Source organism: Grammomys surdaster, unplaced genomic scaffold (assembly GCF_004785775.1).
Source record: "Grammomys surdaster isolate TR1022 unplaced genomic scaffold, NIH_TR_1.0 125756, whole genome shotgun sequence".
In the NCBI taxonomy this organism is placed as follows: domain Eukaryota; kingdom Metazoa; phylum Chordata; class Mammalia; order Rodentia; family Muridae; genus Grammomys; species Grammomys surdaster.
In genome coordinates this window covers 1,793,369-1,815,581 of record NW_021620588.1, presented here as the reverse complement: position 1 = coordinate 1,815,581, position 22,213 = coordinate 1,793,369, and the positions used below count along the sequence as shown (strand labels likewise).

General features: G+C 42.4%; 1 protein-coding gene across 1 annotated transcript in view; it reads right to left on the bottom strand.

The window, feature by feature from the left end:
- Positions 1–13,850, bottom strand: part of Rad18 (RAD18 E3 ubiquitin protein ligase) — a 79,235-nt gene extending 65,385 nt beyond the window's left edge. The window contains exons 1-4 of the mRNA XM_028788671.1: positions 13,779–13,850; positions 9,672–9,753; positions 4,378–4,439; positions 3,158–3,228 (exon numbers count right to left, since the gene is read on the bottom strand). Of these exons, the coding sequence (XP_028644504.1) occupies positions 3,158–3,228; positions 4,378–4,439; positions 9,672–9,753; positions 13,779–13,829 (266 nt within the window). The 5' untranslated portion in view covers positions 13,830–13,850. The remainder of the gene's footprint in view (positions 1–3,157; positions 3,229–4,377; positions 4,440–9,671; positions 9,754–13,778) is intronic.
- Between the last annotated feature and the right edge of the window lie 8,363 nt (positions 13,851–22,213).

The window sequence follows — 22,213 nt, the reverse complement described above, 5'->3', positions numbered from 1 at the left end:
AGAGAGAGAGGGAGGGAAGGAGGGAGCAACAAACACACACACACCCCACTGGGCTCAGTAGTCTCTTTTCCTTCCAGCCTCCTCTGGATTTAGTACAAAGAAGGCTCTGAGAAAAGCTTTCCTGTCACAGTAACAAAGGAGAGGAGAGGCCACGGATCCTTCCAGCATGCTAGTGATCAGTTTTTGCCTTTATTCCACAATTCAGGTGAATTTTGGCTTTCTTATTTCAAGGCATGCCAATAAAGACTATGGCAGACAGTAGCAGCAAGACCACAATAAACTATTCTCAGGGTTAAAATTAAAATCAATTATCTTATTCCAGTACCATTTACTCTTGCCAGAGAAGCACAATAGAAAATAAAGCCTATACTCACAAAAGTTACACAATAAGGAAAAAAATGAATATGTTTATACAATTTATGTGAAACATGCTAATACAATGGTGCCTAAGGGCTAAGAAAACCAGCGGTAGAGAGATTCCCTAGCATGTGGTAGGATAAGAGTGCCAGCCCTACACTAGGGAAAAAAGTATGTAAAATAAAGTAAAATAAAATGCAGCCAAGCATGAGAAGATGAGGTAAGTATTCTTTACAGCGGGTCAGAAAGCCTCACTGAGAAGGTAACCCATGGGAACAGAGTTCGGGGAAAGTCAGTCTAAACCAGGAGGCCCCTGGGAAGACACTGGTGCACCTACAAAGAACAGCAAGCACAAAGTCTGGAGTCAGATGCAATCAACATGGCAGAGAAACAAGAAGACCTGCAACTTATTAGGTTAACTTAATATGCTGAATCATAGTTGTTTATTCAGAACAAGAAGCCATGTGGTGAGCAGTTTTGGGGCTCTCTCAGCTGTCTGAGATGGAATGTGTATGCCTTTCTAAACTAGCTGACTTGAAGCAGACCAGTAAAACTTCCTGGGACTTTATTTACCCATCTGTACAATAAGATGTTGAGATATCGAGTGCCTGGGATGAGTGCTATTTGGTTCTGCGGTGCCAGATCACTTTGATAAGAATTCATAAGGGTGACGGAAACTAAGGAAACATGACCAGTGCCATTTAAATGTAAATACCAGTTTGGAGATTAGCACTTCTGTCTAATTTATTCTAGGGTATATGAGTTGCAAAATATTTCTTGGTTTTAGATGTCATCTGTTTTCATGTTTTTGCAAATCTTTACATAGGCCCTTCTCCCAGACTTCAGCTTCCTGTCAACAGCCTATCTCCCATTTATCCTTGAGTCTCTTAAGAGCAACTTAACACTTAGCATGTACAAAGGAGACTGCTGGTGCTCTCCTCTGTTCCATCCCTGCTCTCACAGTTGCTGTGTCTCTTAGCAGCAGCACTTCCCGAATGCCAGGATGAAGGGGAGCCACTACATCTGGCTAAGAACACTGCTTTAAAACAAGCCAAGAGAAAGTGTGTTCTTTGAAAATGAACACCAAAGGTCAAAAGAAAATGTAAAAGAACATCATCCTTGTATCTGAAACCTCTTAAATTATTTCCCATAACTTATTATTCAACTTAGAATATTAAATTTTTAAAAAATCCAAATGGCATATAAAATGGTAAGGGCAAATGAGAAGGGCAAGAAATAAAATCAACAAGCAATCTAAATATCTTACATTTTAGTCATAAGATTATTCTTCTTCCCTCATCAATCTTAGACCACAGTTCAAACAGGTAATGATATTGATCACCTTCTGTTTCATCCCTACTAATCTTGCAGTTGACGTACCACAGCACCATATATGATGAATATCTAAGAATGATCAAGGGTGATGCTAAGAATGGTAATGCCAAGAAGGTAAGCCCAAGGAGAATGACAAATTCCATTGGAGACCTTCAAATACACAGACACATAAGATATACCTTAAAAAGTAAAACAAACAATTCAAACAAAACAAAAAAGTCCAGAAGATAACTGTCATTAAGTGACTTTGGTGGAAATAAGAGAAGTTCAAGACCCAGATCTCCCATACAGCTGGGGCTGGCAGTGTACTCCTCCAGCCTCAGCACTGGCCCGGCAGAGACAGGCAGACCCTGAAAGCTTATTAGCTAGTCAGCCTAGACACTTCAAGTTTATGTGAACTTCAAGTTAGTGAGAAACACTCCCCCAAAATTCAAGGAATGATCACAGCAGGAAGGCATCCCGTACTGACCTCTGGCTTCGACACCCTCACATGCACACGCAAGTGTGCCTATACACATACTCATATATATCCACATTAACAAGCACACATATCACACTTACACACACCTAGGGAAAACCTAACAGACATGAGTCTTTGCAGTATGCAAGACAGAAAGCAATGACTTCAATAGGAGAATCAGATAAACACATAGTTTCTTATTCTAGAAAAGTGCTCTATTACGTGGCCTCACAAAGAAAATAGCTAACCAGCCAGTTGCTGCAATGGCATACTAGAGTCAAGAGTACCAAATGTAATCATCTTTATGATACAAACCTATTAAAAACTGCAATTCTACCAGAAGTCTGAAGACATTTTTAGAAGCAAGGTAAGGTATCTCCAAGAATGTCAACAAGTGAAGAAATCTTATACATGGACATGTGAACTAACAACGTGATTAAAACAACTATAAGATCTGTTCAGTAGAACATGCCTTTTTATATCCCTTTAGGTGACCAAGCTCATACTTATACATTCATGCACTTGACAGTTAAAGAGCACAGCTATGTATGAGAGCTTTACAGAGAAGAAGCAGTTGCATGTATCACACAGTATACCATATTACACATGCTGAGTAAATCTGATTAAGAATTAATAGGTTAAAATATAACAGAACCAATTATAAATATGTGCACAAAGGGGTAATATACATACCTGCATAGAAACACATATTCTCTAGTGCTGTCCACTAAAAAGGCTAGCATCCCAGAAGCAACACAACACCAACTATAAATAAAGTGCCAATATATCTACACTTTAACTCTTAGTTCTTCAAAATAGGAAAGTTTCTAGTAGAGAAAATCTTACGACTACTTATTAGAATTTCCTCCCATGTGCAGAGGCTATCACCGCTTCCCTTTTTTGGTTCCAGTATGTACCCTGCACTCCCTAACAGAAAGGGCATGGGGAGGAGGTACACGTAAAGAGGAAAGGCAGTTAGAGGTTAGTCACCAAACTGAATCATACCGTGCAAAATTCATGCTTTTTACCAGTTCATCTAAGAGGCGATTATTTCTCAGGTCTGGCTCCGTCACTGCCTGGAAAAGAAAAACAACAGATGGAAAAGGTCAAGAGCAGTAATTAACTTGTCACAATCTTGTTTTTGAAAATGTCTGACCTGTCCTCCTGGGGCTCTCTGTCCCACTAGTCTTCCAGGAAAACTTGAAAATAAAGTGACTTCATCTCATACTAACACAGAACTTCAGCAGTGAATCAGGACCTGCTAACCAGAAGCCTCGTAACAGCTCTCAAAAGCATGTGAAAACTATCCGCTACTTACTCTGACCAACTAAGACAAAACCCAATACAAGCAAGGATTTTTCTTTAAAATGCCAAAACTGTAGCTTTCCCTAATGACTTACAAACAGAACAGAGAAGCTCTTCCAAGTAATACCTCTAGGAGAGAAGCATTAAGTGCTCAAAGAGGGTTAAAACTAAGAAACCCAAGAATACAAGAGAAACATCCAGTCCTGCAGCTCTGGTGTTCTCTGGAATGCTTTGGTGCTAAGTCCACCTAACAAAGGCAGCAGGCAGTGACAAAGACCTCAACTGCTCTGTTTCTGACTGAGGGAAACAGTTTAGACAAATTCAGTGACATCCTGACACGATGCGCCTGCTGGCCAGAGTGGTCACACCTCCAGCTCCTCATAGCATCCTTTTCAAGAGACCTGTGTCTTTTCCCAGATAGGAGTTTAATTTCCCATTTTATTTCCCTCTCTGTCTGTTCTCACCTCAAGAAAAAGTCTCAGACATGACAGCACACTTGCTGATGTTTGTTCTGAAAGGGCTGCTCTGGGAGGGCGGTAGGAGACTAGGGAGGCTTGGGTGAGCCCAGCTGCCATGAATCTCTTGCCTCCTACAAATATATGCACCAATCCTTCACAAATGAAGAATCCCAGCATTTGTTTGCATACAAAGTGAGGAATTATAAAAAGTTAGAAGCCACAAAAACACAAATTGTAGGAATCAAACAGTATCAGAGCTTTTTACTTCCTAAATTACATTAGGGTATCAAAAATCCTGATGAGAAGTGGAATAAAACCCATGTCTCTTATGTATACTTAAGAATTCTTTCCTGGAAATGTTCAAATGATTTAATTCAGTGACTATATATCATCCCATGGACACATAAAGCAAAAAATCTGCCCTAATCAACAAAATTTTAAAAAATAAAAATAAAAACTTACCACGCAACAAGTTGGGCACTGAGTTTTATACGACAAAAATTTTCTTATACAGAGTGAACAATCTGCAAAGACACAAAATGTAACATAGGCAGTTACGCTATTCAGTAATGTAGGAATCTGACTTTTAACACAATGTTGGCTTACGACTAGAATATGTCCATCATTACTTCATTCCAAGTGTCTAGTGTCTTCTTGCTCCCTGAGTATGTACGTGTGTATCTAAGAATCACTGTTAAGAAAGGGAAGCACCCTAGTACAGCAACTCTCAAAGCTCTCACCACTCTGTCAGCATCACCACTCCCTCACTGGCCCCGCTGTGAACCACAAGGACACACAGAAGCCCTGGGCTTGTTTCATACGCATGGCAGATGCCTAGTATTTCCCTCTTGAAAACAGAAAACTGGAAAATGGGATATACAGACACAACACATATCCAGGTTATTAAAAGAGTTCTACACCCTAAAACTGTTAGGCCCACAACCTCATGCTTAACAAGCATTTGAGTGGCACGTGCCAAACAATACAAAGGGCTAAGGGTTTGCTTTTTTGTTGTTGTTGTTTTGTTTTGTTTTGTTTCAATCTCAAATAGCCAACAAAGTACAGGGCAGCTACATTACAAAGTTAAGCAGGAAATAAGCATCTACTAAATTTCAGCATAACATGAAAACTCTCGGGTGTAATAGACTGACACTTTGCTGGTGGCTCCTTTATGAAGGGCTGAATTAAGGAGCCTTGTTAAAAAACAAATCCATTTAGATGAGGAAGCAAAAACAGTATGATTTTGATGGTACAAGTATTTATAAAGAAATATTGCCAGTTCTAACAACAATACTCTAAGTGGTAACAGGATATATTACGGCCAAGAACAAGTCAGAACACAGGTTTAGCTCTTCTGGACATTGCTAAGAAGCTGGAAGTGGCCATTCAGCTGGAAGTAGCCATTCATTTGTTCAGCAACCTGAAAAACCAACAAATCTCCCTAGAGCCATGAAAAAACAAGGTCATAGGCTAAACTGCTACCCCTCCCCAGAAAATCTAGATAGGCAACACCTCAGGGAGAAGAGACCACAAGCAGAAAGCACCTCAGGAGCCAGAAAAGCAGCCTGTACTGGAGCCGCCACCAAAGAGAACATATGAAGTGTGACTGACAGCTGCTGGACAGATCTGAAAGCTGGTGTCAGGAGTGGGAATACTGCTCTGACAGGCCTAGAAACAGAGAAGGCTTTGAGCCTCTGGACTAGGAACGCAGTTGAAGTGGGGTCTAATGGGCCATCCTAGTAAGAGCTTAGAAGACAGTAGTGTTGAGAGCAATGTGGGCTATGGAGGCCCAGCTCAAAGGACTTCAGAAAGGACTATGTGCAACATTCTTGGGATATTTTGGCAAAGAATTTAGCTACTTTCCACAACTGTCTTAAAATTTTGCCTGAGGCAACACTGAAAATAATGGATTAAATTCCTTGGTAAAGAAGATTTTAAAACAGTCAAACACTGACTCTATCAACTAGTTCTTAGAAATCACTCTTGGGTCTAAAATAAAAAAGAGCAAAAATATAAAATGTAGTTTAAAAAGGAGAACATTAAATGTCAGAGCCAAGGCCTATGCTGAAGAGATAAGAAGATTAAAGGAAGGCCTGTTGTACAACGGAATAATGGAAGGGGTGCACCAGAGCAAGATCCCATTTAGCTAAGCTTCCATCTTGGAAAAAGGAAATGCCTGCAGAATTTTCTGTTGTTAAAAACAAAGGAACGCCTCTATAAATGTTATTCAAGGAGGGGGCCAGGCTCTACCTGAGTGAACAATAAAACTTGGCAGGGTTGTCCATGTGATTCTTGCTTTCAAGTCATAAGGATACACAAGCAAAGTGGTTGTGGAATCTTCCTCTAGGACTAAAGACAGCCACTGAAGGCTGTACAGAATCTTTACATACTGTTCAGAAGCATTACCTACCAATAAAAAGCCTGTGACTGATGAGGCAGGATTAGCAGGATTAGTAGGTGGGTCATCCTACAGAGAAAGATGAAATTCTGGGAAATAGTCATCCTGCCAACGCTGAAGGTGATGACTGCATGAAACAGAGGAGAGGTAACCAGACAACCATGTGGTGAGACTTAGAGTAGAATAAATGGGTAATTCAGTTATGAGCTAGTCAGGAACAAAAAAAAAAAAAAGCTATTGGCTTAGGCATTTATTCATATATAAAAACTCTCAGAGTTATTATTCCAGGGAACGGAAGATGCAAAACGGAAATGCCCATGGTTACAGAGCCCAGGTATGTGGCAGGGAATCCCAAGCAAGAAGTCTCTGAAAGGCCACTTCATAAAGCTGTGAATATGAAGCCTAGACCCTGTTGGAGATCCCAAGCTGCTGGAGGTGCCAGGTCATGAAATATCTGCCTAGCTGAGCTAGCTGTATACAAGGAGTGCAACTAGCCCAAGAGCAAAGAGTGTTGTAGTCAGCAAAGCTGGAAGCAAACCATCAAAATCCTCTGACATCAGACATGGAGCTACAGAATTTGGAGTTTGCCCTGCTTTGTTTCAGTCTTATATTGGTCCAGTATTTCCTCACTATAAGCCTTTTCCTCCATTTTGGAATAAGGTCTATTCTATGCCACTGTATATTGCAATTATGTAGCCCACTTTTTGATTTTGAGCTTACAGATGGTTACAATTAAAATATTGCCTTGAGTTTCAAAAGAGACTTTGAACTTTTAAACTATTCTGAGATTGTGAAAAACTACAGGGACTTTTGAAGCTAGACTAAATGCATTTTGTATTATTATATAGCCACAAACCTATGGGGACCAGAGAGCAGAATGTCATGATCTGAAAAAAATGGCCCCATAGGCTCATATATTTGAATACTTCGTCTCTACTTGGTGGAACTATTTGGGAAGGATTAGAAGGTATGGATTAACATAATTATAATACAATTAATATTTAATGAATATAAATATGAGTTAATATTGCTTGTCAGAGGACGTATATTACAGACTATTCCCAATTAGCTCTCTCTGCCTCAGAGTTGCATCTCTAGACATGACATCTCAGCTACTGCTCCAGAGCCATGCCTGCCTGCCTGCCTGTCTGTTGCCATTTTTCCCACCATGATTCTCATGGACTCTAGCCCTCTGAAACTGTAACCCACAAATAAGTTCTTTCTTCTATAAGTGGCTATGGCCATGGTGTCTTATCACAACTAGAGAAAAGTAACTAACGAACACAGTAAGAAGTCTCCCAAGCAATATTTTAAGTCACAAATTGCTAACTATACCCTCTGAGCTCAGGCACCTACAGGGTTATAGCTATTGCTTTTAATTTAGTTCCCAGACTCTACTCTCACTTATACTAATTCAGTGGACTGGGTCATTTTAAAAACTCCTTCACTTTAAGCCATACTCATGCAATACAAATTCAGTAATTAGTTTTAGCAGTTAACAAGCACCATCCATCCAACTAAGGGCCTGCACCCCAGAACGTACAGGACTGCAGCTCTGCATACCTCTGTACCTCGTCTGCTATTCTGGTCTGAAGGCACACTTTGCCACCATGATAGCGGTGGACTCTTACCTCTTAGCCCAGTTAAACCTCAAATAAACCCTTCCTTCTGTAAGTTGCCTTGGTCATGGTGTTTTATCACCACAAAAGAAAAGTAACAATCTGCCCATAATGGGCCAGCAGTGAAGGGTTTGTTTGGTTTTGGTATGTGTGTTATACATACAAGCACCTGCCTGGGTATGTACACATGGAGCCAATGCTGCGTGTCTTCCTCAGTCACCCTCTGTCTTATTTTTTGAGACAAAGTCCTGAAATTCACTGTTGTTATTGTTGTTTTTCCAGATAGGCTGAGTAGAGGGAGGCCCCAGGAGCCATCTGTCTTGTCTGTAAGTTCTAAGGTAATAGGTGTCTAGCATCACCTTTGGCTTTTAAGTGGGTAGTAGGGATCACAACTCACATCCTCACTTCACTAAACCATCTTCCACAGCCTTGCCAAGTTCTGCATATTAATTCTCAGAACTATCTTCTCAAGTAAAAACTACTCAACAGACTTTTACATTTAGAGAAATTCTGGGCAATAATTACAAACTCATCCACTTGGTAAGTGGCACTCAAGAACTAAGCGTAGGTGTATCTGCAAAGCCAACATCTGCCATCACCTTATTATGACTTCACAGAACTGTTGCCGTTTTCCAATAAAACCAACTTTAAGCCAAACTGAATTGATTTTTAACTTTCCAAGACAAATCAGCTTGAAAACACAGGACAAAAAATATCGAAACTCTAGTCAACACACTAGATGGTCTAAATGGCAGGCTAAGTAACCTCTACTACCAAAAGCTATTAAAATACTTAGAAGAGTGGCAGAGTACTTGCCTAAGAATGTATGAGGGTGTGGTTAAGTCTTATCCCCCAACAAATAAGTACATAGATGAATAAGCTTATTTAATAAGCATTTAAAAATATTCCTCATAAAGAAGATAAGCATTTCTACTGTTCAATTGTTTTCAGTAGCACACGGCTGCTAAGTGATAAAATAATCTGTAATACTCTTCAGTAAGAGAATTATGAGGGAATCCAGATGGTCCTTGAGTTATGATGGTTTGACTGACAATTTTCCAGCTATACCAGAATGAAAAAATGGTATTCACTCAATAGAAACTATATTTTACATTTTAATTTTCACTGTCCTGTTCCCCACTGCAACCTTCCACTGGCAATATGCAGTATAATACTTTTGAATGCTGGGTAGAGGTAATAAGTATAACTCCTCAAAAGTAAGCTGGTCAGAAGGGTGAGTGTATTCTGCCTGTACTGTGCTACAACAGGAAATAGGTTAAGTGCATTAACAAATGTTTACCTTAATATTTTCAACTGCTGATGGGTTTACTGGGATGTAATCCCATGTTAAAAAGCATCTGCATTCTTATTATTTTGAAGTTTAAAATTTACAATTCCATACTAAGTGGCTGAACCATTTATCTGTCATCTTGCTAAAAATATCCTGAAGTTTAACATTTTAAAGCACTCATCAAATAAGTATATACTGTTACCAAAATCTTTACTACCACAAATTCTACAAAACATATGTAAAAATATCCAAAGGGGGGGTGGGGATGCAGAAAATATAAGAACCTTGTAAAAAACAAAATTGCCATATTCAAGAAAAGGTGATGGCACAGACCAAAAGTGCAAGGCAAAGGAATGGAAGATGGAAAGTGAGTACGTGGACACTGTTTCCTTCAGCAGTAAGGAAAATGACCTTGTGCTTTTACTAAGACAGAACAAAGTGTACTTACAGTTGTGAGAGCACTGGGGGATTATCACTGCAATGTTGAAATACTCAAAGCAAATCCCACAGCGCAGCAAGTCATCTATTGTCTGCAATGCAAAAGCACATGTGTATCAGCAGGACATCAACAGCACAATCAATGCCTGGCATGCAACTTTGCCTCTAGTCCCTAAAATTAATTACTTAACACTTATTTGTGAGTGATACATATTCAAAATCTAACTAGATAAACAACAAAGGATCATGACAAACAGAGAAAAGCCTCCCCACAAATATTCAAGTTTCAGGTTATCCCACTTGCTTTGTGGACAGTTGCAGCTGATGGTTTCTGTGCCACACTGTTAGCCCTTCACAAAGGGCTCCTCCATCCCTGATCTTCTTCTCCTGTGTTTCTAGCTCTTCAGACCCATCCTCTGGCATATAGACACCACTTGGTGGAAAATATCAACAACCAGTCAACACTTGGCTTAAGAACCAAATTGAAGACTGTCTTAGTTAGGGTTTCTATTGCTGAGACGAAAACACCATGACTGAAAAGCAAGTTGGGGAGGAATGGGTTTAGTTGGCTTATACTTCCAGATCATAGTCCATTACTGGTGGAAATCTAGACAGGAATTCAAGCAGGGCTGGAACCCGGAGGCAGAGCTAATGCAGAGCTCATGGAGAGGTGCTACCCTACTTACTGGTCTGCTTCCCGTGGCTTGCTCAGCCAGCTTTCTTATGGAGCTCAGGACTGGTACCTCCCACAGTGGGCTGGACCCTCCTGCACCGATCACTGAGAAAATGCCCTACAGCTGGATCTCATGGAGGCACTTCCTCCACTGAGACTCCTTTCTCTCTGATGACTCTAGCCTGTGTCAAGTTGACACAAAACCAGCCAGTACAAAAGAGTAATAAAGCCAAAGATTTAAAGAGTCTCTAGTAGGGTAGGATCAATGCACTTGTATGTAATACCAGCACTTCGGAGGCTGGGGTAGGATTGAGTGCAAATCGAGATGTGGCTATATAATGAGACCTTATCCCAAACAAAAATAAATAAAAATAGATAAAATACTAAACTACCCAATTAAAACCCTTATTTCACAGTGAGGAAACTTTAACATCCACACAATACTGGGCTTGAGGCAAGCTATGACCGAAATACCCATCTTCCTCATGATAGTCCAGTGCTTTCTGCGTGATACACCACAATGCAGCCAAATGAGAAAGCCTTCAAAACAGCTAGCTAAAGCCAGTGTCAACTTGGACAAGCTAAACAGAGCTAGATTTATTCTTGCAACTTTAAAATCTTTTAATTTGTTTAAGAAAAGTACTGAGTGTAATTATAGTAGGTTGCTTTATTCTCAAGAAATGGAAGTGTGGGAAGATAAGGTTGTAGACAGACAGACACACAGAGAGAGGAAGAGAGAGAGAGAAAGAGAGAGAGAGAGAAATGTAGACTATGGCCAAAGATAGTGACACAGGCTTCCTATAGCACTTGGGAGGCAGAGGCAGGAGGATCTCTGTAAGTTCAAGACCAACCTGGTCTACATAGTTTGAAGGCAGCCAGAACTACAGAGAGACTCTGCTCAAAAAGCAAAACAAAAGACCACCACCAACAACAACAACAAAGTAGAATACATACATAAAGAAACTTCTGAAAGGATACAACAAAGTGACCAATCATGGTTACTAAGATGAGGGAACTGGGCAATGAGGGACAGGGCAGAGAGGAGATCTTTTCCATTTTATGTATGTTTTGCACTATATGAATCTATTACTTAAAAACTGTAGAGGCTGAAGAGATGGTTCAGCAGTTAAGTATTGGAACCCCACCGCCCATACATGGCCCAGGATCATCTATGACTCCAGTTCCAGGGGAGATAACGTTCTCCTCTGACCTCCGTGGGCACCAGGCATGTATGTAGTGCCTATTCATACAAGTAGATAAAGCACTCAATGCACAAAATAAATAATTCTTTAGAATAATTAATGTAAATATACGCAAATAACTATGGGAGTACATTTTTTTACTTTTTTATTGGATATTATATTTACATTTCAGATGTTATCCCCTTACCCCATCCTCCCCCCACCCAGGAACCTCCTATCCCATCCCTCCTCCTCCTGCTTCTATGAGGATGTGGCCCCACCTATCCCCCCACTCCCACCTCTCTACCCTTGAATTCCCCCCCCCCACTCGGTGTCTAGCCTTCATGGGACCAGGGATCTCCTCTCCCACCTATGCTACATATTTTAATCTTAGCCTCCTTCAGAGGCAGAAGCAGGAGGATCCAAAGTTAGAAGCCAGCTTGGGCTAGGTAGCAAGCAAGCTCCAAGCCTACTTGTACTACGTAAGGAGCCTGTCATAAAACCAAACACAAACAAAAAGGTTGTCATTAACAATCCAAGTGAAACATTACATATCTATAAAAACCTGCTTGTGCTGAATGGTGGTAGCACATACCTTTAATCCCAGCACTTGGAAGGCAGAGGCAGTGAGTTCTGTGAGTTCTACACCAGCCTGATCTACAGAGCTAGTTCTGGGATAGACAGGGCTACAACAAAGAAACCTTGTCTCAAAAAACAACACACACACACACACACACAAAAGCAAACAAATAAAACAAATAATAATCAATTGTGGAAGGGAAATGTTCAGGTTGTAATAGATGCATTCTTTTAAACTGTTTATTGGTTATTTTATTTATTTACATTTCAAATGTTATCCCCCTTCCCAGTTTCCCCTCCACTAGCACCCTATCCCTCCCCCCGTCCCCTGCCCCCTGCCTCTATGAGGGTACTTCCCCACCCACCTATCCACTCCTACCTCAGCGCCCTAGCTGTCCCCAACCCTGGGTCATCCAGCCTCCACAGGACCAAGGAGCTCCCCTCCCAAATGATGCCAGATAAGGCAATCCTCTGCTACACATCCAGCTGGAGCCATGAGTCCCCCCCCCCCCAACTCCCCACTACGACAAGAGGCATTGTTTTTAAGAACAGTAAGGAAAAAGCCTGCACTCAGAGGACAGAGCTAGTTCCAGGATAGCCAAGGCTATCCAAAGAAATCCTGTCTCAAAAAACAATGATAACAAAAGCAAAGAAAAACCAACTTTCATAGAGAAATGTTTATGCGGCAATAGATACAATGTATCTATTACATGTAGAAGAAAGTAAGGGTAAAACCCCAGGGGACACGTGCAGGAAGGCTACCCAATGATTCTTGGTAGAAACAAACAAACAAACAAACAAAAAACCCAAAACAAAAAACATCCACCAGATGAGCAGAGAGGACACACATCTTTAATCCCAACACTCAGGAGGCAAAGACAGGCAAGCAGATCTCGGTGAGTTCAAGGCCAGCCTGGTCTACAGAAACCTCATCTCAAAAGAAAAAAAAAAAAAACCCACCCCACTAAATGTTATTTGAGATAATTCAGTATGCAATAATTCCTTAAAATGAAAGGCTAAGCGCTGGGTCTAGGTTCTGGTCTCTATTTTAAAAAGAGTGAGCCAGGGTTGAGCACTCAGGTTGCTGGAGAAGGTGGATCTTGAGGCCAGCCTGGTCTACATACCGAAATCCAGGCCAGCCAAGGGCTGCAAGGTAAGACCTTGTCTCCTAAATTAATAAATAAAAATTAAATAAAGAGAGATGCGTCATTATTGAGACATGCAGGGCATATTAGGCAGGGAAACCGGTTGCAGTGTGTTAAGAACGAGGAGCACTTCTGGGCCTCAGCCAGAAATGGAAAACCACGGTAAGCACATCCTCTGTTATGCTACTTGATTATAAAATGTCATCTGATGCAACGTCCACCCAAATCACGAGTGGTGTTATTGTTAATACAGGAGTTCTCGTCGGATGAGCTGTCACCATCGTTGACACTGCTTTACAGCAACTTTATACTGGTGACGCGGTGATTGTGACAGAAACCCAAAACATCCGGTTCGTTAGGGCGGCCACCTTGGGCTCACTGCGCAGGACCGTAGCGCGTTCCCAGACCGTCTCGGGGGTTGGAAACTGAGGCCCGGCGTCGCGAGGCCAACCAGGATAGGGCCGAGGCGGGGGCGCGCGGACGGGAGTGCCCCGCTCGCACCGACGATGTCCGCGCCCCGGCGTTCCCAAAACACTTACCTTCATCACCGCCAACCCCGGAGGCCACCGCGGCTCGGCCAGGACCTCCATGGTCGCACCTGATGAGACCGCGAGCTACCGGCCTGCCACGCAGCTCCTCTACTCGAAATTCCCCGCGCTACAGCGTACGTCAGCTACGTGCGGCGGGCTCGCGGCGAGCGCACAGCATGCTGGGAGCTGTAGTTCTCGTACGTTGGGCGTCAGCGGCTTCGGAAGACTGAAGGAGAAACATGAGAATTCCAGGGCGTAGCCTGGAGTGATGCAGGCCCTGCGCCCCTTGGATCCCAGGAGACAAGAAGATAATTGGAAGATTAAAGGCAGCTTTAATCTGTCTTGTAAAATGAGTAAACAAGAGATTCCCAAAAGTGATTGAATATTAGGAAAAAGACAGAAATCAGATGAAGTCTACGCCTTGATTAGAGAGTTCAAGGTCTTAGGCTCACGTCTACTCCTTCAGGTCCTATTCTCTGGTTGCTATAGAGATCTGTCCTACTCCTTGCAAATATCTGGAGTTACACTTCTGTCTCAACTCCTCTTTCTGTAAGCATCCACCAGAGCCACACAGAGCCTCTGTTTTTCAGAGATAACCACGGTTAATATTGGCACTTAGTTCTCAGATATTCTCCATGTATAAGGACCAGTGTTAGCAAACAGCGTTAATGAGTCAGTTTAACAGAAACCCACATTCTTTTTTTTATCAAATTACTCCAACTACTTGATAGACTCCTCATCCTCTTCTATCTCCTAGGATCATGGTGCCTTATCACCCTGACCTGTCTCCAGCAAGGTTCCTTTTAGATTGATTTAACCAGAACCCCATTGTCTAGATGTGAAACGCTGACCAACACACAGCCAGCCTGGCTACTCAGTTCAGCATTCATTGTCTGCCTTCTGTGGGCCTCCACTGAACCAGGTCTCAGGGGCCACAAGTTTGTCCAGATGCCACCCAAGACAGAACCCTGCAGGTATCACCGATACCCAGGTGGCCCACACAGTCACTGATTCAGCAGGTATGTTTTGAAGACTTACAATGGACCAGGCATGTGAGCTCTCCTGGGAAGGAGGGAGAAAGATGTGGTTGTTACAGACACTTTACAGACGAGAAGTCTGAGACACAACAGGTTAAAGCTTCATTCTGTTGGGTTTTTATCATAAAATGACCTCTGTAATCTGAGCCAATTAATTTCTCCTAGCCTACACTCACATATGAACTGTGCAACAATAACATGAACCACATTTAGGTGATAGCTCACTTATTACAGTTTACTTATTATAGCTAACACATATTAGACCACCTGTATTCCAAGCACTGCTGTGCTTTTTTTTTTAGTACATCTGTGCACTTCCTTGGTTATTCGTTATTTAAAGAAAAGAAAAATGGTAATTGGTGCAGGACATTTTGCAGGTAAGTAGAAGCAGGGCTTGAACTCAGGATGTTGGGCTTTTGAGCACACAAACTACCACAGGATAGTCTCATAAGAGTCTGGTCAAGACAGCTCTTTCCACGTACAGATACAGGAACCGAATGTCTGAACCGCAAAAGGATTCGGACACTGAATCTGCATATCTTAATTAGATTGGATAATTAGATTGACAAGTGGCTGAGGAGTGAAAGAGAATGTACGAGAAAAGAGGGAGGGACTGAGAGAGGGAGGGACTGAGGGTGAGAGGGAGGAGAAAAAAAGGGAGGAGGAGGAGGAGAGAGAAAAGAGGCAGCGGTAGGGAGACACTCACTGTGCAGAGCCTCAAGGCCACACCCCAATGCCATTCATCTCTGAACTCTTTCCACCAGCCACTCAGTGAGATGGAATGAATGGGCAAATCAGCAGAGAGCTCACATTCCCAGGTCGTCATTTCCTTCTGAGCTGAATGTTTTCCTTCTGTCCTCTTTAGCAGCACCCAAGGAGCAAGACACTACTCCAAGTCACCTCTGGGCCTAGGGAGGAAAGTTCCAGGGGACAAGCAGGTTCCAGAAAGACCATCATGGGCTCAGGGCAGTATGCTTCCCCTCTCCTCTCCCTTAAGCTTCAAGAGCTATTCTCCTGTAACAAGCTGCCTTCTGTCTCTGAGAAATGTGTCCTTCTTTTAGATCAATAAAGAGCTGGTGCTTCTTTATTCAGGAGCAAAAACAAAATGTCCTGTATTTAAAAAGCGGACTAGAGTCACCAGGATCTCCCACAACACTTAGCTCCAAGTGAAGAACCAGGCTACGATGGCTCCGTAAAAGACAGATGCCCAGTGAACTTGACTTGCAGATACACAGCAAATCATTTTGAAGTATCCTGTGTCACAAACATTACACATAACATACTTATATTTAAAAAAGATTCCCTGCTTATCTGAAATTAATTTTTTAACCTGGTCATTTGGTGCCTTTATTTGCCAAATCTGACAACCTTAATCAGGGCAATGTCCTCCCAGCCAAGTAGGGACCTGTCCTTGACTCACCCTGGATGTCTCATGGTCCTGAGCTCCTGCCAAAGCCTCTTTGCATCCTGCCTTCACCTCTCCCATCCATCCCCCCTCGTTCTAATTCACTTTCTTAAAAGAGTTTGGGGCTTTCCCCCTCCTTCCTTCCTATCTTCCTTATTTCCCCCTTCCTCCCTCCTTTCTTCCATTCTTGTTCTTACTGTTATTTGTCTGTCCATTTGCAGTACAAGGGGTCAAACCCAAGCCCCGGAGTGAACTAGGCAAGCATTCTACCACGGAGCTACATCCTCAGCTCCCCCACTCTCTCTGCTTCCCCTACTCTTTTTAAGGTTTAGCTATTTCATGTTTGAGTGTTTTGCCTATACATCTGTCTGTGCACCACATGCATGCCTAGTATTTTCAGAAGGAGAGAGGAGAGAGAGAGAGAGAGAGAGAGAGAGAGAGAGAGAGAGAGAGAGAATGAACTGCTGAATCTGTGGATCTAGCTATGGTTGTGAGTTACCTGTAAATTCTGGGATTCAACCATAGGTCCTCTGGAAAAGCAGGAAATGTTTTTAACCACTAAGCTATTATCCAAGGCCCCAGCCTTGTAGTTTTAAAGACAAGATCTGACTATGAAACCCGGTCTATCTGCTTTTACCTCCCAAGTGCTGATGCTCCAAGCTGTAGGGCCCCACAAGACCCAGCCCCTCCATTTTACTAAATGTTTCCAGCCCCCTGACACCTTTTCAAGGAGCTGAGCTACACAAGATGACAAATCAGATATGGTCCCTGATCTTGAGGAGCTGACACCCTGGGGTTTAGAGGGGGGGACAACATAGACAAGAGCGTATGAAAGAAAATGAATTTCCTAATGTGGAAAGTGAGTGTGAGTACATTGAAGACCGATGGTTCAATTGAGACTGCAGGACATCATGAATGGGATGTCCTGGGAAGTCTCCTATAGGTGGTAGCATGTGCATGGGAGTTCCTAGCCTTGGCAAAGTGTCCAGATTTGAACCTATCTATGCCTCAATTTTCTCATCTGTAAAATGAGCTGATCAGAGATAGCATTTGCATCAAAAGGACTTTTAAGACATATGCTAATCTATTGCAGTGATATTTGAAATTTAAGCGCAAAGCAACATAGACAACATATATGATGTTTAAATCAGCGTGATAGATATAACAAAGAGAACTGCTACCTGCATTTTTCTAAAATTTTGAAAATTTCCATCAAAATTCGGACATTTACTGGCTGCCATCTTACAAATGGCCACATGGGGGCAACAAAGTACCATACAAACCGAGCTGGTCAACCACTCCATTAATCCATAATTCATTCATATCTTGTTTTTTCATTTAAATGACTTCAACAAGTTCTGAGTATGTTCAGGATTTGGAATATATAGAAGAAAAAAATTAAATCAAGGTGTGGTTCACCCTTAACCCCAGCCATGAGGAGTCTAAGGCAGGCAGATCTCTGGAAGTTCAAGGCCAGCCACAGCTAAAGAGTGAAACCCTGTCTAGAAAGAATGAAAGAGTCTGGCAGTGGTGGTGCACACCTTTAATCCCAGCACTTGGGAGGCAGAGACAGGCGGATTTCTGAATTCGAGGTCAGCCTGGTCTGCAGCGTGAGTTCCAGGACAGCCAGGGCTACACAGAGAAACCCTGTCTCGAAAAACAAAAACAAACAAACAAAGAACTGACCTGTTAGAAAGAATGAAAGAAAGAGGGGAAAGGGAAGGGAGGAGGGATATGCCCCTGCCACACTCCTATTCTTCCTGAGGTCATGTGTGTAGTTTCTGACAAGCCCCTAAGGCAGGCACTATCACCATATCTACTTTAGAAATGGAGATGCTGAGAAGTTACAGACCTTTCCTCTTCTGAAGTGGCCCCTGAAGACTATAAGAACCAGAGATCAAGGAGGGCTGGAGAAAAATAGTCTTCTGGAGAGGATAGGCCCATTTCACTCAGGAATGCACAGCAGCTGTAGTTGGCTGCACAGGATTAAGCCAGTGAACACCCCAACATGGAATTGTGTGATGGTTTGTATGTTGGGATCAGGGAGTGGAACTATTAGGAGGTGTGACCTTGTTGGAGTAGAAGAATGTTGCTGTTTTTTTGTCTCTATCTGAAGAGTCTACCTGAGGCTAAGGTAAAGAGATTTCAGTCAATTGGTATTGACAAAGGAAGTCTCAGAAAAGCCTGGCATAGACTGTGTCCTCTGGTTTACTCTTATGAAGAGCAGTTTGATCAAGCACAGCAAACTTAGGCAGTGCAGAAAGCTGGTGAAGATATAATAGAACAAGGGGGCCATTTCCAGCCCCAGCAAGCAGCAGAACTCAGCAACTCTGGCCATGTGGCTATGGCTTTAGAGTCAAGAATAGAAGGGGCTACTGGCATAATTGATGCTGGTTAGCTGAAGCTAAGAAATTAGCAGTGAAATTAGCTAAGAAATTATCACTGAAGTGAAATCTTCTGGGAAGTGTTTTCTGAGAGCACAAAGAAGTTGTGTTCTAGGGATAGCCAAGGTGGTACCTCATGCTGCAGTTGGACTTGGTATTGTTTTAGAGTCACCCAGGTGGTACTGATTTTGAAGGCATGAAGGGGTTATGGAGAACAGCTGAGACTTGGCACTGTGAGAAACCAGGGAAAGCCGTTGGTTAAGGTGCAGCCTCAGTTATAGTTGATGGCCCAGGGCTGAAGGAGTTATGTAAAGGATTTGAGGCTTGGCACCATGAAGAGAGCCTTTGAGAGGCTATGGGTGAAGCCTAGTTGCAATAGAATACCACAGTGAATTGGAGATGCCAGTACCATCAGATGGCCAAGAACAGCAGCAGCAGTGGAATGGAGTCAACCAAAGTACTAAAAAGGGCAGAGCTGGAGAAGTGACACATGCTCTTTGGAAGAGCCCAAAAGATCATGTGTGGATCCAAGACACTGGAACAAGAAGCTGTAAAGTTAAGTTGCCTTGAATACTTCAGTCAGAGCCCTGGGATACCAAGGAAAGCTACTAATGGGGAGTGGAACCAGTTTGTTGCTGCTGAATGCCTGGTCTGCCAACAACAGTCAACAAGAGTGAAAAGAGTTGAAGATCTGAAGAGCACTTTGGCATCAGACGTGGAGACAAGGAGTTTGGAATTTGTCCAGATGGTTTTCTGTTTGCTTTGGTCTAATATTTTATCACTATGACGTTTTGGAGTGATAATGTATATACTGGATGATGTTGGAGACAAGAGATCAAGGAGGGCTGGAGAAAAATAGTCTTCTGGAGAGGATAGGCCCATTTCACGCAGGAATGCACAGCAGCTGTGGTTGGCTGCACAAGATCAAGCCAGTGAACACCAGCATGGAATGGTCACATGATCTGCTTTTCTTATTTTGATTTCTTAAGGAATTACAGTTAAGAGATTGCATGAATCTCAGAAGAGACTTTGAACTTTGGCCTTTTAACATTATTGAGACTGTTATGAACTGTGGGGACTTTTGAAGTTGAACAAATGTATTTTGTATTATGCTATGTTTAGGTATGGTCCCCACAGACTCATATGTTTGAATAAGCCTATGGGGCCAGGGAGTGGGATGTGGTGAATTGAATATGTTTGGCCCAGGGAGTGACACTATCATGAGGTGTTGCCTTGTTGCAGGAAGTGGGTCACTGTGAGGATAGGCAATAAGACCCTCCTCCTAGCTGTCTGAAATCAGTCTTCTCCTGTTTGCCTTCAAGATAGGCTGTTTGAGTTAGGGTTTCTATTGTTATGATAAATGCTGTGAGCAAAAGCACACAGAATTCTCAGCTCCCCCAATGCCATGCCTGCCTGGATGCTGCCATGCTTCCCACCATGATGATAATGGACTGAAGACAAACTAAGACAAGCAGGGAAGGCTCACTCCTAAGAAGCCATGGACAGTTGACAGCTTTGTAAGGAGAAGGAGTTGGCCTTATGGGTGTAGCCCCCTGTAAGTCAACCATGTTCTAGAGGATGGCCCACCCAAGAGTACAATACAAATTGGAACTGGTGGGTTATTTTTAAAAGGAGCAGGGCATGAAGTTAAAAGTGGAGAGAGAATCTGGGAAGGACAGCTAAGGGGAGGATCGAGGGTGTGGATATGATTAAAATACATGCATGAAATTCTCAAAGAATAAAATTTCTGATATTTTTAAAAGACTTTCCTAGTGGCTTCCCAGGAAGGAAGGAAACTAGGACCTAGACTCAAGAAGCCAGACCTGTTGGCTGCTCTATGTTTAGAATGTGTTTCTCAAGGATAGCTCCTGGAGATACGGCTATTAGCACACTCCTTGGGGCCTGCCTGGCCTCACAGTTCTAAGGACGAAATCCATCTTTCTTGAAAAAAAGAAAATTCCTAATTATCTTGATATGGTCAAGAAAAAACAGACCGAAACCTCTAGCTCAAGAATGGGCATATGATCTGACCAAATTAGCAGCTGACCCTTCTCTACTTAATGATTGGTCCACAGAAGCATGTGATCAAGATTGACCAATCAGAGACAATCCTGAGATTTGTATTCATGAATTGGGGAAGAGGTAGACTTCCTGGCACCAAGATATCTCTGCCATGGATGACTATACCCTTCAACTTGGAGCTAGGATAAATCCTTAATGGGCATTTGACAGCAGCAAGAAAACTAACTTCGCATACAGTGGACACTTAGAAACTATCCAGGAACCTGTGCTTGGTAGTGATGACCATTGTCATTCCATTCAGAAACAGCACTTGATCCTCAATTGTGGGCAGATATTCAACAACATTTATTGAACTTCACCTATGTACTGGGCACCAGACTTCTGTCTAGAGATAGTGTGGAGAAAATAGACAAATCCCCAGACTTACCTTCTAGGTTGGAGGAAGAAACAATAAAAAAAAAATCTAGCCAGAGCAATTAGACAACAAAAAGAAGTCAAAGGGATACAAATAGGAAAGGAAGAAGTCAAAATATCACTATTTGCAGATGATATGATAGTATACTTAAGTGACCCCCAAACTTCCACCAGAGAACTCCTAAACCTGATAAACAACTTCAGCAAAGTGGCTGGTTATAAAATCAACTCAAACAAATCAGTAGCCTTCCTCTACATGAAAGATAAACAGACTGAAAAAGAAATTAGGGAAATGACACCTTTCACAATAGTTGCAAATAATATAAAATACCTTGGTGTGAATCTAGCCAAGCAAGTGAAAGACCTGTACGACAAGAACTTCAAGTCCCTGAAGAAAGAAATTGGAGAAGATCTCAGAAGATGGAAAGATCTCCCATGCTCATGGATTGGCAGGATTAATATAATAAAAATGGCCATCTTGCCAAAAGCAATCTACAGATTCAATACAATCCCCATTAAAATCCCAACTCAATTCTTCACAGAGTTAGAAAAGGAAATTCTCAAATTCATATGGAATAACAAAAAACCCAGGATAGAGAAAACTATTCTCAACAATAAAAGAACTTCTGGAAAAAAAATCATTCTTATAGTAACTAACAAAAAGAATAGAGCCTGTGGCTGGGCAAAGGGCCTCCCTAGGCAAAGTAGTCAGACACGGCTATCTGAGGCAGTGACTAGAGGCTGAGGGCAGAGAACCTGGGAAAGAGTGTCCCAGGCCGAGGACTGAGCCAGGGCAGAGGCTGCATTGAGCTAAGAGGGACAAAGACTTATGTGGAGAGTGTCCGGTAGAGGCAGAGAGAGGTTGGAGAGATAGGCTGTTTGAGTTAGGGTTTCTATTGCTATGATAAACGCTGTGAGCAAAAGCAACTTGGGGATGAAATAGTTTATTTCATCTTATACTCCCTGGTCACACTCTATCCCTGAGGGCAGTCAGGGCAGGAACTCAAGGCAGGAACCTAGAAGCAGAAACCGATACGGGAGCCATGGAGGCATGCTGCTGACTGGCTTTCTCCCTTGGCTTGCTCAGCCTTCTTTATCACAACACCCAAGATCATCAGCCCAGCACAGCCCAGATCAATCATTAATCAAGAAAATACACCACAGGCTTGCCCACAGACCAAT